General features: G+C 43.2%; 1 protein-coding gene across 1 annotated transcript in view; it reads right to left on the reverse strand.

Moving 5' to 3' along the window:
- Positions 1 to 17,217, reverse strand: part of LOC109912772 — a 68,894-nt gene that overhangs the window by 2,528 nt on the left and 49,149 nt on the right. Inside the window, exons 7-10 of the mRNA XM_048618344.1 lie at positions 14,755 to 14,919; positions 8,631 to 8,767; positions 3,174 to 3,280; positions 2,098 to 2,492 (exon numbers count right to left, since the gene is read on the reverse strand). Coding sequence (XP_048474301.1) covers positions 2,098 to 2,492; positions 3,174 to 3,280; positions 8,631 to 8,767; positions 14,755 to 14,919 — 804 coding nt within the window. The remainder of the gene's footprint in view (positions 1 to 2,097; positions 2,493 to 3,173; positions 3,281 to 8,630; positions 8,768 to 14,754; positions 14,920 to 17,217) is intronic.

Genomic DNA, 17,217 nt, shown 5'->3' on the forward strand with positions numbered 1-17,217 from the left:
CCTTCATCAGAAAGGGTCTAGGCCCGAAACGTCAGCCTTTTTGCTCCTATGATGCTGCTTGGCCTGCTGTGTTCATCCAGCTCTGCACCTTGTTGTCTCGGATTCTCCAGCATCTGCAGTTCCTACTATCTCACATTTTTTGTTTCTGTTAAAGAAAACATTCTTTCTCACCTCCAATTAGTCGTGTTCATCTTTAACAGAAGGTTGAGAGTCTGAATACTATACCATTACCTGATCACATAATGATAGTCTAACACTCCAGTCCAATTCTGGTCACTACACTTTAGGAAAGATGTGAGGGTCTGTGAGATAATGCAGAAGAATGTTACCAGAACACTTCCAGGGAGTGGGGGGGTTAGGTTGGAGAATCCAGAGTTATTTTCCTTGGTGCGAGGGAGATTAAATTTAAGGGGTTTGGATAAGATAGACAAGGAAATCAAGTACCCATTAACTGATGGTACAAAAGCTACTTGTACAATTTTGGTTAACAAATGCAAAGGGAACTTTTACACAGTGTGGTATGATCTGGTCCACAATTAACAATAAACATTTTCAAATAGAAATTTAATGCACATTTGGAGGAAAGAAGCCAACATGGCACTGGGAACTGAGTAGGGGAGTGGGACTGAATGGATTGTTTTTGTGGAATACCTCAATGGGCTGAATTTTCTTTTATTCATTTGTGGGAGGTGGGCGTTGCTGACTGGGCCAGCATTCCTTGCTGCTCTTGAGAAGGTGGTGGTGGTGGTGAGCTGCCTCTTGAACCGCTGCAGTCCATATGCTGTAGGTTGACCCACAATGCTCTTAGTGAGGGAATGCCAGGATTTTGACCCAGCAACGTGAAGGAACAGCGACATATTTCCAAGTCCGGATGGTGAGTGGTTTGGAAGGAAACTGGAAGATGGTGGTGTCCCTGTGTATCTGCCACCCTTGTCCTTCTAGATGGAAGCGGTCGTGTGTTTGGAAGGTGCTGTCTGGGGATCTTTGGTGAATTTCTGCAGTGCATCTTGTAGACAGTACACACTGCTGCTACTGAGCATCAGTGGAGGACAGAATGGATTTTGCGGATGTTTCGCCAATCAAGCCACAAACGTCCAGTCCCTGCACTTTTAACGCTCAGTAACAGCAGTATGTACTATCTACAAGATACACACTGCTGCTACTGCTGAGTGGCTCATGATCTCACTTTGTGCGGTAAATGACTCCATGATTATACTGGGTCAACTGCATCTCTTTGGGTAGTACTCTGACCTGAGTCAGTGATTCAGGTCTGACTTCAGACACTAACGCAGTTCTCAGGCTGAGTTATACTAACAGAGCTGCTGTGTATTTCAGTTCAAGTGTTACATGAAACTTCATCTAGTCCTCTCAAGAATGTAGAAATTTCAATTGCGCTAGTTCAAAGAAGACGAGGAACGATATCCTGCAAAGTGCTGACCAATATTTATGCATCAATCAACACTTCATGACCATTTTAATCGATGTTATTGTTTAAGTGCTGTTTGTGGGAGTTAATTGGCCACCAGGTTTCCAACCGTGGCTTTGTTACAAAACCACATCATTGGTTGGACAGCATTTTGAGATGCCCTGACTTCACTAAGGGCAAGTCTTGCCACACAGAGTCAGTGTCGTCATGGTAGTACTAGTGAACTGCAAATCTAGAACCCCAGGCTAATGTTCTGGAGATATGAGATCAGATCTCCCCAGGGCCTGTGATTTAAAAATTTCAATTCTGTAAAATCTGGAATGAAAAGCTGGCCTCATTGTGAACACACAACCATTTGCTGATTTCCTTCCCTAATGCAATGTACCTTAACTGATCTGGCCCACATTCGACTCGATTCTCAGCAACATGGTCGACTCTTAATTGTGCTTTGATGTGGCCTACAAGTCAATGAGCAATGTGGAACAAATGCTCATATTGCCAGGGATACCTAACATAAACATTTTTTTTTAAAAAGAAGCAGGGAGTTCTCTGGTGTTCTGGCCAAAATTCCTCCTTCAATCATCACAGAACATCCTAAAAAACCTGAATTATTTGACCGTTACAAGGTGGTCGCAGCCTAAAGAGAGGTTTTGAGGAGGACTTGAACTCACCTGGAAACTTTCCTGGGGCTCACTGTGTTTGATGCATGAACCAATCGATACTGGGGAATGTCCGGAGGTAGACTCGCAGTGATGGTGGAAGTCCGATTGCCAAGTTTTGGCTGCAGGGAGGAGACCGCTACCTTCGCTGTCCTCTCATTACCGTCACTGCATTCTTCCTGAGGGAGGTTCACACTCATAACAGATGTCCCCGAGGAGGTAGATGCTCCTGACTTTCTCAGACCTCTCTTATTTGAATGGAGGTTCTTGGGCACATGCTGCTTCTTTTTCCTGGAATTAGCTTGATGACTGTGCTCTCCTCTAGCCCTGGGATTATTGGAGAGCGATCCGAGGGAATGGCAGTGCTGCATTGAGCGTGGTGTTGGAGGTGAAATGGATTTCTTTGGCTGTAACAAAATGAAGTTTGAACAAGTGTAAATTGGCAGCTGAGCTTCATACACCAACATTGACTAGACTTGCATGGCACCTTGCTGGTTATTAACTGCTTTGAGACGTCTTGTAGCCATGAAAAGTGCTGCATTGTAAGGGGCCTTTGGCTTGCTTTGTGGTTCTTCTTCCAGACCCTCCCATTCTGTTTTTTTTTGGGGGAGGCGGGTAGTGTCACAAGACTTTATAATCTGTAGACTCGCGCCAGAGCATACCTCCCTAAGTCTCTTCCCATTCATGGCTTTTCATAGAATCCCTACAATGTAGATAGAGGCCATTCAGCCTATCGAGTCTGTGCTGATCCTCCAAGAATATTCCCACCCATCCCTGTAACCCCACATTTCCCATATCTGATCTCCCTAGCCTGCAGATCCCTGGACATTATGGGCGATTTAGCATGGCTAATCCACCCGAACTTGCACATCTTTGGACTGTGGGAGGAAACCGGAACACGTGGACAGGGGGAGAACACGTGGCTAGATTTACCCAGATAGCAGGGCTAACCACAGAGTCACGGTGCCACACAGAACAGCCCCCTGTGAATGGCTGTAGTAAACATATATTATGTATACACACAGACGGATATATACATCACACACGTGTTAATTAGCTAACTCTGTTCTCATTTCTTCCCATCTTACCTTTTTACTTATGACATAAAATATCTCATGGACTGGAACAAAAATGGCAAAGTTCTCATAACACTGGAAATACCGCTTCCCTCTGAAAGTACCATCATGTCGTCCACCTGTAATCCAAACACATCGTATTACCTTTTGTTTAAGGTCCTCTGCTAGGAATTTCTCTCCGATTCCCTGCTCGATTCCAACTGCTGGCTAACAAATGATTTGTCCTGACTTCAGTCAACGGCCAAACTACGATCTGGCTTAATCCAGAACCTGCACCTCTCCCCGCCCACCCCGATAGTCTGAGCCTCTTGGTACCCTGTCATGGCCCATGTCAACAATGAGCCAGCGACCTTGGCCAGATCTTTATGCCTCCACTGACGTTGGTTCAGAGGCAGGGGTGGGAATACTTTGGGGTTTTCTTGCACCATTACTGTCACATGGGATTTGAATTGCCCCTGGATAAAGGTGTGACTGGTACACACGCACTCTGTGTTCTTACCATTCCTGGCTCCACTGTGCGGATAAACCCCCTCCTCCAATCATTTCTTGGCACAGTTTGCTAGGAAATATGCTTTACAGCAACTCTGAGCGCTCAAACCCTGGCAGCAGCTGGTTGTCGCATCAGGAACCTTTTGACACTGATATTTAAAATTTCTTACCAACTTCAACTGTTATCATTACATGATAAATTTTATATATTTTTAATGTCATTAATAGGCTCTGTCCTTTCAAAAAAAAAATTCAATTAAATTGACCAGCATCATGCAGGTTTTCACTTTTAGTCGAGGACTTCATAAGACATAAGAGCTGAAGTAGTCCATTCAGCCCATCAGGTCTGCTCTGCCATTCAATGAGATCATGCCTCATTCTGATAATCCTCAACTCCACGTTCCTGCCTTTTCCCCATGACCCCTGATTCCCCTAAAAATTAAAAATCTAACTCGGCCTTCAATATACATAATATCTCAGCCTTGACAAGGTTTCTGCAGTAAAGAATGCTGTGGATTCACTACTTTCTGAAAAGAAATTCTTCCTCATTTCTGTCTTAAATTAGCAAGTTCTTCTTCTGAGGTTATGCCTTCCAGTACAAGACCCACCCACAAGGGGAAACAACCTCTCCATGTCTACCCTGTCAAATCCTCTGAGACTTTTGTATGTTTCAAAAAGGTCACATCTCATTGTTCTAAACTCCAATGAGTACAGGCCTGACCTACTCGACCTCTCCCCATAACACCGAGTCCCTCCAAACCGGCTTTCAGCCAAGTGGATCTTCTCTACTTTGCCTCAAACATCTTTTGGAAATCTAAATATATTACATGCATTGCTTCTTCTGTATCTATCTAGCTTGTTAGTTTCTTCAAGAATTCTAATCAGCTTGTCAGGTATGATTTCCCCTTCATGAAACTATGCTGACTCTGCTTGATTTTAATTATATAACTTTATAATAGACTCTAACATTTTCACAATAACATGTCAAGACAAAACACCTGTTTTTGTCCTTTTAAATAAAGTTGCTATATTGGCATATTTTCAATCCTCAGCAACTTTTCCAGAATCTAAAGATTTTAGGAAGATTACTACCAGTGCATCTGTTTTATGTAGTCAGTGCCTTGAAATTTCCTAGGATGCAACTTATCCACTACAGGAGTCTTATCACCTTTACCCCAATTTGTTTCCCTAGTACTTTTTCTCGCGTGATAATTATTGCATTTAATTCCTCTCCCACTCTTGCCCCTTGATTTAATATTTTAGAAACTGTTTTATTTGTGCCTACCACCATGAAGACTAATGCAAAATATTTATTCCATTTCTATGCCATTTTCTAGTTCCTCATTTTTACTTTCCCAGCCTCATAGGGCCTATGTTATCATCCTTTGTATATAAATAAGAAGCTCTTGATATGGCTTGCTAATTTATCCTCACGGTTTATTTTCTCCCCCAATATTATTTTTGAGTCTTTATCACTTTGTGTATGTTTTTTGTTTTCTTTCAATTTCATGTTGTTCTTAACTTCCTCGCTTAACCATGTTTTTATTATCCCCTTCCTAGAATTCATCTTTACTGGGATAAATTGTTGCAGGTCATAAAGTATTAAACGTCTGCCATTGCTTTTTGGCCATCTTTTCTGCTAAACTCCTTTCCCAGTTCACTCTAGCCAACTCTGCCCTCATTCCTTAGTAATTGCCCTTATTTAAAGTTTTACACAATTGTTTCCAACCCAAGTTTCTCACCCTCAAACTGAATACTAAATGCCAGCATGTAATGGTCACTGTTCCTTTAGCAGTTCCGTTATTCCACAATAATTTATTAAACCTGCTTCATTGCACATTACCAGATCCAAAAGGCCTGATCCCTGCTTAGATCCACAACATATTGTTCTGGAAACAGTGCCATCTTCTTCCCTTGTTATTTCTTACCTCCACCCATATGGATTCTAAATTTTACAATCTAAGATTATTTATTGCCGTTATTTTTATTCCATCTCATACTAGCAAATCTACCCCACATCTTAAGAGGATAGGGCAGATAAATCAATAATGAAAAGATGGTGCAGTGGGCAAGGATTCAGATTTTTAGATCACCGGGATCTCTTCTGGGGCAGAAAAGACCTGTTCAAAAGGGATGGCTTCACCCGAAATGGAAGGGGACGAATATCCTGAGATTTGCTAGTGCTATTCGGGTACATTTAAACTAGTAGTGGCATTGGGATTCCAAATAGTAGTGAGAATAGAAAGACAGATGAGGATGGTTCTGAATTAAATAACAGCAAGTGAATTAGAAAAGACAGACAACAGAAAGTCAGAATGAGGTAACTCTGATTAATTGAACTGCATTTATTTCATTATGGGTAAGGCAGATGAATTCACGGCCCATATGGAAACATGGGATTAGGACATCATAGCTATTACAGAATCATGGCAGAAATAAGAAGAGGATGATCACCTTGATGGGATTGTACTGTAGGCACCCCAACAGTCAAAGAGAAATTGAGGAGCAAAATATGTAGAGAGATCTCAGACATACGTAAGAATAATAGGGTTGTAATAGTAGGGGATTTTAATTTTCCAAACATAGGCTGGGACTGCCATAATGTGAAGGGCTTGGACAGAGAGGAATCTGTTAACTGTGTTCAAAAAAATTTTCTTTATCAATATGTGGATGTACCAAACAAAACTTGACCTTCTCTTGGGAAATAAGGCAGGACAGGTAACTGAGGTGTCAGTGGGGGAGCACTTTGAGACCAGTGATCATAATTCTATTAGTTTTAACATAGTTATGGAAAAGGATACGCCTTGTAAAAAAGTTGAAGTTAATGTTCTTAATTTGGAGTAAGGCAAATTTTAGACAGGAACTTTCATAGGTGATTGGAGTAGACTGCTCACAGGTAAAGGAATGACTAGCAAGTTGGAGGCTTTCAAAAGTGAGAAATCGTGTCTTAAACTCGGTTGAGTTTTTTTGAGGACATAACCAAAGCAGGCAGAGAGCAGATATGGACTTTAGTAAAGCCTTTGATAAGGTTCCACATGGTAGCCCAATTTGTGAATTTTGATCACATGGGATTCAGGGTGAGCTTGATGATAGGAGACAGAGGCTGGTGGTGGATGGTTATTTTTCGGACTAGAGGCTTGTGACCAGCAGTGTTCCGCTAGGACTGGCACTGGGTCCACAGTTTGTCATTTATATAAACAATTTGGATGAAAATTCGGGGGCATGGTTAGTAAGTTTACAGATGACGCTAAAATTGGTGATATAACCAACAGTGAAGAAGGTTATCTATGATTACAAAGGGATCTAGATCAATTGGGCCAATGGGGGCTCAGGAGTGGCAGATGACATTCAGTTTCAATAAATGCGAGGTGTTGCATTTTGTAGAACAAACGAGGGCAGTACTTGTACAGTTAATGGTAGGGCCCTGGGTAGTGTTGCCGAACAGAAAGACCTAGGGGTTCAGGTACATAGTTCTTTGAAAATTACATCAGAGGTAGACAAGGTGGTTAAGAAGGCGTTTAGCATGCTTGCCTTCATTGCTCAGACCACTGAGTACAGGAATTGGGACAGGATGTTGAGGTTGTACAGGATGTTGGTGAGGCTTCTTCTGGAGTACTGTGTGCAGATCTAGTCGCCTGTATATTACTAAATTGGTGAGGGTCCAGAAAAGATTTACCAGGATGTTGCCAGGAATGGAAGGTTTGAGTTATAAGGATAGTCTGGGACTATTTTCACTGTAGCGTAGGAGGTTGGGGGCTGACCTTATAGAGGTTAATAAAATCATGAGGAGCGTAGGTAGGTGAATGGCAAAGGTCTGTTTTCCAGGGTAGGGGGGTTCAAAATTAGGGGGACATATTTCTAAGGTGAGAGGGGAAAGATTTAAAAGGGACTTAAGGGCAACTTTTTCACACAGAGGGTGGTTCATGTGTGGAATAAACCGTCAGAGGAAGTGGTAGATGCAGGTACAGTTACAACATTTAAAAGATATTTGGATAGGTACATGAATAGGAAAGGTTTAGAGGGATATGGGCCCACACAGTAAAGTGGGACTAATTTAGTTTGGGAAACTTTGTCAGCATGGATGGGTTGGACTGAAGGGTCTGTTTCCATACTGTATGACTCTATAATTTTACCTTTTACCACGTTCCACCTTAAATTTCAGCTTTTCTATTCACTACACATAAGTGAAGTCCTTCATCCATGAGTAACCATTGGTTTAATTTTGACTTTTCTCCACCAGTAGGGCTTTGGCTTGTCTCCAATTGGTATCTGCCTCCAATGGTATGGTTTGAAGTTGGGAGCTCAGTCAAAGGAATAGTCTGGTGGGAGATGAGGAGCATTTTATAGACACAGCAAGTTATGATCTGGAATGGACTACCCAAAAGGATGGATAAATGGGCTATGTTAGTGGGTGAAAGGAGATGGAGCAATAAAGATGACTTGGTGAGTTCTTAATCTCATATGCAGTAGGAGGATGTAGTGTGGAAGCCAAGCACACCTCATTAGATTTTGCATCTCCTTAAGCAACATTCTTTGTGTGGTCAGTTCACATGGTGCTCACAGTAACCTTACTGTACGTTGTTCTCTAAGGTCTTGTATGCTATAGTGTCAAGAGGCCCAAACAGAAGAATGCAGAAATAAGAAAAAGATCTTTGAATCTAAACAAAATAGATCACAAGAAATAATAATGTGAATAGGACAAAGCATCAGTTAAAGAACAGATTGAAGATTACATTGCAAACACAGAAACTCAATAGGTCTGGCAGCATTTGTGGAGAAATAGAGTTAATGCTTCAAGTTCCCCATTCCAATTCTGAAGAAGTTATAGCAGGCTCAACTCTGTTTCTCTCTCCACAAATGCTGCCAGACCTGCTGAGCTTCCCCAGCATTCTCGGTGTCTGTATCAGATTTCCAGTATCCACAGGATTTTGCTTCTGTTGAAGATTACATTTGTTCATTTAGAGAAGGACCCATACATACTTGGTTCGTCGAGCTCAACTCCTACAAAAACAGCATTGGCCATTCCTGAAGCGTCCAAGTGGCCAACATAACGAGCAGTGCCTGACTTGTTGCCATTTACAATCACGTAGTCGTTTATGTTAATGGGAAGTTTCTGCCTGCAGGATCAGAAGGAAAGGTTATCACACTGACCGTTCCACTCAGCCTAACAGCTGTCTACACTATCCAGGAGCAGATCAGATCCTTTTCTTTATCTACTCCACATTTCTTTCCTGAATTCAGAAACTGATTGAACCTGGCTCTCGAGCGCTCTGGGACAGTTGCAATGGGCTGACTAAGCCAGTAGTCCCTGCGCAATCACAATTATTGTGTTCTCTGGTCTGCCCAACTGAGTTTCAAACCTCTTCAATGAAACACTTTACATTTGACGTTTTAAGTTCAAGGTTCTATACACACATTGCCTCAGAGTAGAAAAACGAGGTAGAGAGGTGTAGGGAGTGTATTCCAGAGCTTGGGACCTAGGCAGCTGCTGGTACTGCCATCGTTGGGAAATTGCAACAGGTCTGAATTGTAGGAGCACCCCAATGTCTCAGAAGGTTGGAGTCTACAGATTTCACAGACTTGAAAACAAGGACGACAGTTTTAAAATCAAAGCATTATGTATGTGGGAACTAATGCAGGCCAATGATTAGGTGTCATATCCCTCTCTGGAAACAGGCTATTCGGTCCATCAAGTCTGCACCAAACCACCAAAGACCATCTCATCCAAACCCATGTCCACCATCCTATAATAGTACTTCCCATGGCTAATCCACATAACCTGCACATCCCTGGGCACTATGGGCAATTTAGCAGGGCCAATCCACCTAACCTGCACATCTTTGGACTGTGGGAGGAAACCAGAGCACCCAGAGGAAACCCATGCAGACTTGGGAGAAAATGTGCAAACTCCACAGTTACCCAAGGCTGGAAATGAACCTGGATCCCTGGCCCTGTGAGGCAGCAGTGCTAACCACTGAGCCATCATGCCACCCTTCTTTTATAAGATATTTCTTTTAGTCCCAGGTAAGACAAAAGGGGGGGCTGAATGGCCTCATTCGGTCATAAACATTCTTATGTCTGCATTAGCACTGAAGTCCTTACCTACTTTGGAAGTGATTTGTTTGGTATTGCTTACCAGTTGTTGCCCAACATGTCTTCCAAAAAATAAGGTGGGGGTGTTTGCGTGGTTTTAGTGGTAAGCCATTGGTCCTTTAAGCCTGATCTTCCACTGATAAGCTCACAGCTGATCTGATTGTGGCCTCAACTCCACTTTCCTGTCCATCCCTTGTACCTTTTCAGATTGACTCCCTTCTTGGTAAGGAATCTAGGTCAGCCCTAAAAATATTCAATGGCCCTAGCTCCATTGCTTTCTAGGGAAGGAAATTCCACACACCTTGATCCTCGGAGAAATAATTCTCGTCCACCCTAAATGGGAGACACCCTGAATTTTAGACTATGTCCTCCTAGTCCTGAACTCCCCCACAAGGGGTAACATTCCTTTAATATCCATTCTGTCAAATCCCCTCAGGGTCTTGCGTTTCAGTAAGTCACCGCTCATTCTTCTAAACTTCAACAGATAACACGGCCAATCTGTCCAACCTTTTCTCCATAAGATAATCCTTTCATCATGGGAGGAGTGGCGTGAACCTTTTCTGAAATGCTTCTCGTGCTGTTACCTTTTCTCAAGTAAGGAGACAAAAAGTGTACACAGTACTCCAGAAGTGGTCATCCAAAATATACTGCCCATAACTTAATCCTCACAAGACCTTGTTCACCAATGACACCTGATCATTAGCCTATTTTACCTCCCATATACATAACATTTTAAAACTCTTGTCCTTGTTTTCAAATCTCTCCTTGGTCTCAACACTTATCTCTGAAATCTCTAGCCCCACAACCCTCTGAGACATTGTACTCCTACATTCAGACTTCTTATAATTGTCCAGCAGCTCCCCAGGCCTCCAGCTCTGGAATACACTTCCTACTCCTCTCTACTCTCTACTCTACTGAGGCATTTTATTAAAGATGTAATTGTACAGCAATTTGGTCTTAATATTGATGCCAGTGCCAGTAAGGTCTAGAAGTTTAGTCGTTTGGCAGTACAGAACTTGAGTATTGGTGAAATGGTGTTTTGTCGGGGCTATTCATTTTGCTCAGTGACACCCAGTTTGGGGTCTGCCAGGGCCACTCAGCTCTTAATCTCATTACGTTATTCATCCTTTATTCATTCACAGATGAGGGTGTCGCTGGCTAGGCAGCATTTATTCCCCGTCCTTAATTGCCCAGAGGGCAACAACATTGCTGTGGGTTCTGGAGTCACATGTAGGCCCAGACCAGGTAAGGATGGCAGTTTCCTTCCCTAAAGGACATTAACAAACCAGATGGGATTTTGCTGACAATTGACAATGGATTCGTGGTCATCGTTACATTCTTAATTCCAGACATTGACTGAATTCAAATTCCACCATCTGCCATGGTGGGATTCAAACCCGGGTCCCCAGAACGTTATCTGGGTCTCTGGATTAACAGTCCAGTGATAATACCACTGGGCCACTGCCTCCCCTTACAGCCTTGGTTCTAACACAGACAAAAGAGCTGAATTCCAGAGGTGAGGTGAAAGTGACAGCCTAGATATCAAGGCTGCATTCGACCGAGTGCAGCATCAAGGAGCCCTAGCAAAACTGGAATCAATGGTTATCAGGGGGCAAACTCTCTGGAAGATGGTCATGGCTATTCGAGGTCAGTCATCTCAGCTCCAGGACATCTCTGCAGGAGCTCCTCAGGGTACCGACCTAGGCCCAACCATCTTTAGCTGATTCATCAATAACCTTCCATCCATCATAAGGTCAGATGGGGATGTTTGCCGATGATCGCACAATACTCAGCACCATGTGCAACTCCTCAGATACTGAAGCAGTCCATGTTCAAATGCAACAAGATCTGGACATATTCAGGCTTGGGTCGATACATGGCAAGTAACATTGCGCCACAACTGTGCCAGGCAATGACCATCTCCAACAAAAGAGAATTCAGCCATGACCCCATGATCTCCATGACATTACAGTCACTGAATCTCCCACTATCAACATCCAGAGGGTTACCTTTGGCAAGAAACTGAACTGGACCAGCCGTGTAAATACTGTGGCAGGTTAGAGGCTGGAAGATCTGAGGTGAGTAACTCCAGACCCTGTCCACCATCTACAAGGCACAAGTCAGGAGTGTGATGGAATACTCCCCACTTGCCTGGATGAGTGCAGCACCAATGACACTCAAGAAGCTTGATAACATCCAGGACAAAGCAGCCCCCTTGATTGGTATTACATCCACAAGCATCCACTCCCTCCACCACCGACGCTCAGTAGCAGCAGTGTGTACTATCTACATGATGCACTGCAGAAATTCACCAAAGATCTTCAGACAGCACCTTCCAAACCCACGACCACTTCCAACTAGAAGGACAAGGGCAGCAGATACATGTGAACACTACCACCACAAGTTCCCCTCCAAGCCATTCACCATCCTAACTTAAAAGTATATCGTTATTCGTTCACTGTCTCTGGGTCAAAACCCTGGAATTCCCTCCCTTACAGCAGTGTGAGTCAACCCACAGCAGGAAGACTGCAGCAGGTCAAGAAGGCAGCTCACCACCACCTTCTCAAGGGCAAGTAGAAATGGGCAAGAAATGCTGGCCCAGCCAGCAACGCCCACATCCCACAAAATGAGTTGAAAAAAATTTGTCAAGACAATTTGCAAGAATACCACTTCAAGGGGTAAGCCAATATTTATGGTGCATGAGAGGAGAGTGCTGATTGGTTGCCTTGTGGTAGAGGTGTAGCCACGCACTGATGTTTTAAAAATCTGCTGTTATTGGTTAGGCCAGTATTTATTGCCCACAGGACAGATAAGAGTCAACCACATGACTAGGGGCCTGGGATCAAAATGTAAGCCAGATCAGGTACGGATGGCAGAGTTGCTTCCCTGAAAGACGTTGAGCTCACAGTTGTCAGTGGTTACAATGATGATCATTATGATTGCTCTTTATTCCAGATTTTTATTGAATTTAAGTGTCACCGTCTGCCATGGTGTGAGTTGAGCATCAACTTGGGCATCAACTAGAGGTGCAGAATTTTGCTGACAGAAGAAGATGTATGTGTACATGTCAACTCAACTGTCGAATCAAGGAGCCCCAGTAAAACTACAGTTCACAGGAAACAGGGAGCGGTTTGTTTGGGGGAGAAACTCTCCGCTGGTTGGAGTCACACCTGGCACATTGGAAGATGGTTATTGTTGTTGGAGGTCAGTCATCTCAGCTCAGGACATCTCTGCAGGAGTTCCTCAGGGGAGTGCCTTAGGCTCAAACTGCTGCATTAATGACCTTCTTTCCAACATAAGGTCAGAAGTAAGATGTGCAATCATCAACACAATTTGCAATTCCTCAGATACTGAAGCAGTTCATCCCAAATGCAGCAAGACCTGCATTGCGTCCAAGGTTAGGCTGACAAGTGGCAAGTAAGATTGCCCTACACAAGTACAAGGCAATGACAAACTCCAATAAGAAAGAATCTAATCATTACCCTTGATGTTGAATGGCAATGACCAGAAACTAAGCTGGGTTCAAAATATAAACATAGTAGTTCAGAGGGCAGGAATCCTACTGGAAACTCACCTCCTGACTCCTGACTCACCTCCCCAATAATCTACTAGGCACAAGTCAAGAGTGTGATGGAATACTCCCCACTTGCCTGGATGAGCGCCATTCTAAAAACACTCGAGAAGCTTGACCCCATTTGGGGCAAAGCAGCCTGTTTGACTCAAAGATTCACTAAATTCATTACCAATCAGTAGCAGCAATGGGTACCATTTACAAAATGCACTGCAGGAATTTACCAACAGTTCTTAGCACCTAGGGAAGGGCAATTAGTGCTGGCCAGACAGCGACACCCACATCTCCAGAATTAATTTTAAAATCTCAACCAATAGGTGACCATTGTTCTTCTGTTCTGAGTAAGGTGCACTGGACCCAAAACGTTAACTCTGATTTTTTTCTTCACAGGTGCTGCCAGACCTGAGCTTTTCCAGCAACTTCTGTTTTTGTTCCTGATTTACAGCACCCATAGTTCTTTCGACTTTTAACTAGATCAACCTGCCTGGATTAAAATGTAAACAAAGCCAGCAACTTAACTCTCAATCATCACTGATTATTTATGGCCATGTTCCCACCTGAGTCCGGATGTCAATCAATCAGCACTCTCCTGTCATACAGTACAAATGTTTGTCTTTCCCCTTGTATCACTATTCTTGCAAATTATCCCGATGAGTACAAGACAAAAAGCTTTGGCAAAATGTACTTTCTGCAATATTCAAATTGAGAAATTTGTTGACAACCCCCCACGTTTAGAAGCATGCGAAAAGCTCTGAAATATCGGATGCATTACAATGAATGGATAAGAAAATCAGCTGGACTAGAAAGTAGGCACATGATAACATTGGGTATGTTTTGCCTACAGACAGCCTATATTACTCAGCAAACCCGACCCCTCAAAGGTCACGATTAATATTTCTATACTCTGTCAAAAGAATGGCATTTTCCTTAACTTGCAGGAGAGCATTCCCCTTTGAACCAAGAGCCCCATATGGCACTGTGGTTGTAGGCCGAAAGGACTAGATTTGTCATACCTACCCCAGAGCTGTGTCATTACACACAGTGCAAGACCCTGAACAAGGAGCTGAGAGAGGGAGATGTTGCATTGAATGGACAGCACAGAAACAGGCATTTGACCCAAACATTCTTCACATCATTAAATCTTGGGCAGTGGGTAGTACTTGTAGGCAATGTCCTGAACTGCAATAAACCAAGTCTTGTATCCCTTGGGATGACTGCTTCTACCAGGATATCACACAAGGATCTGACTGAGTGATTGATGTGTTCCACAAGCAACCAGTCAAAAGGAGTTGGGTTATGATTTTTTTTCAGTTATTGTGTTCAGTACCATCCTATAACAACACAACCATTGCACAGACCCATATCCATCCAGTGGATGGCGAAGCACATTGTTTCTGTCCCACAATTAACCCACAACAAGAGGGTGCAATGAAAACTCACCTCTGCAAGTACAGCAACGTTTTGATTTTGTCTTTCTCATGGCCATTGCGACCATTCGTCAGTTTGTAATTGCTAAAGAAGGAGCTGCAGCTGGAGCACTGGCAGCCGACCAGAGGAAAAGGGAAGATGGAGCAACTTAGAGTGGCATCGACCAGAAAATCAGGGCTAAGGCAGAAGAGAAGACAACCACACTTAGCAATGATGAAGTAAAATCATATATTACCAGAAATCAGATCAGAGGAATTCGCAACCCTACTCACGCTGAAACATCATGGCCAACAAAACCATGTCTACATCTTTTCAGTCACCACTTTTCTCATTTACATCTCAATTGTCTTGCAAATCTGTGCTTCACCTTCTCCATTGGCGACTATAGTTTCCTCCTTTCATAGTCTTTCATCTCTCCTCCATAGCCATCCATCCTCCCCTCCCTTCTCTTCCCTCTACATCGTCATCCATCCACCATCCATTAGGTGTCAGTGATGGCATAGTGGATAACATTATTGCTGCAGAATTAGGAAGCTCTAAGTTAGAGTCCCACTCCAAAGACCTGAGCACAATACCTTGGGGCTGACATCTAGCACAGTTCTGGAAGAGCATTATGTCATGGAAGGTACTGTTTTTTGATTGCAGACATTAAGTTAAGGACGTGTTCTCTCTCTGTCGCTCAGGTGGGTATAAATATCCCAGGGCACAACCCATAAAAAAAATCAGGGAAGTTCTCCCTGCATATTATTATGGATAAAGAAGGTGAAATCTGTTTAGAAGTGCAGGACAAGGCTAAAATGCTTAATGAATACGTTGTATCAGTGTTTAGTATGGAGAAGGAATCTAACAAGATAGCTGTAGAAGTGGAGACAATGGGTGCAATGGATAGGGTGGCGTTTGCAAGAGGAGGAGTAATTGGAAAAGCTGACCACAGGTAGACTGGATAAGTCACCTGATTCAAATGACTTGTACCCTAGGTTATTGGAGGATGTGATTACACCTGGAATATTGTGAATGGTTCTAGATCTTATCTGAGGTAGGATGTTCTTGCTATGGAGCGAGTGCAGCAAAGTTTACCAGACTGATTCCTGGGATGGCAGGACTGGTGTATGAGGAGAGTTTGAATCGGTTAGGATGATATTCACAGAGTCATACAGCATGGAAATAAACCCTTCGGTCTAACTATTCCAGGCCAACCATGTTCCCAAACTAAACTAGTCCCACTTGCCTGTGTTTGGCCCATATCCCTCTAAACCTATCCTATTCATGTACTTATCCAAATGTCTTTTAAATGTTGCGACTGTACCTGCATCCACCACTTCCTCCGACAGTTCATTCCACAAACTAACCACTCTCTGTGTAAAAAAAAAAGTTGCCCCTCATGTTCTCTTTAAATCTTTCCACTCTCACCTTAAAAATATGCTCTCTAGTTTTGAACTCCCCCACCCTAAGGAAAAGACCTTTGCTATGCACCTTATCTATGCCCCTCTTGATTTTATAAACCTCTACAGAGTCACCCCTCAACCTCCTATGCGCCAGTGAAAAAAGTCCCAGTCTATCTTTATAACTCAAACCCTCCAGTTCCAGGAGCATCCTGGTAAATCTCTTCAGAGCGCTCTCCAGTTTAATAATATCCTTCCTATAACAGGGCGACCTGAACACAGTACTTCTAAAGAGGCCTCACCAAGGTCCTGTACAACCTCAACATGACGTCCCAACTCCTACACTCAAAGCTTTGTGCGATGAAGGCCAGTGTGCTAAATGCCTTCTTAATCAACCTGTCTACCTGTGACGCAAATTTCAAAGCATTATGCACCTGAAATCCTAGGTCTCACAGTTCTACAACACTACCCAGGATCCTACCATTAGCTGTATTACTCCTGCTCTCGTCTGTTTTACCAAAATGCAATACCTCACATTTATCCAAATTAAATTCCACCTACCACTCCTCAGCCCATTGACCCAATTGATCAAGATCTCTTTGTAATCTTAGATAATCTTCTTCCCACGATACCACCAATTTTGGTGTCATCCACAAACTTACTAACCATGCCTCCTATATTCTCATCCAAATCATTTATATAAATGACAAATAACAGTGGATCCAGCACCAATCCTGTGGAACACTGCTGCTCACAGGCCTTCTATCTGAAAAACAACCCTCCACCATCACTCCCTGTCTCCTGCTGTTAAGCCAAATTTGTATCCAACTGGCAAGCTCATCCCTGAATCCCACACAATGCTGACTGCATTGCCTTCAAACACACTATCTAACTAATAACCCAGGCAGTGCTTGTGCAAAATGATGTTCTGAAGACCTGGTTATTCTTGATGTTGCCAATGGCACCTGACAGATGTTCAGCTCCGCTGATCAGGATCTCATGTCTCAATCCTGGAGTGTGAGTGATCATATCTCGTTAGAAATACTCAACCTGCTGTCCCTGCTGGAATAAACAGGCACAAACCCTTTAATTT

The sequence above is a fragment of the Rhincodon typus genome, chromosome 2 (assembly GCF_021869965.1).
Source record: "Rhincodon typus isolate 14 chromosome 2, sRhiTyp1.1, whole genome shotgun sequence".
Taxonomy (NCBI): Eukaryota; Metazoa; Chordata; class Chondrichthyes; order Orectolobiformes; family Rhincodontidae; genus Rhincodon; species Rhincodon typus.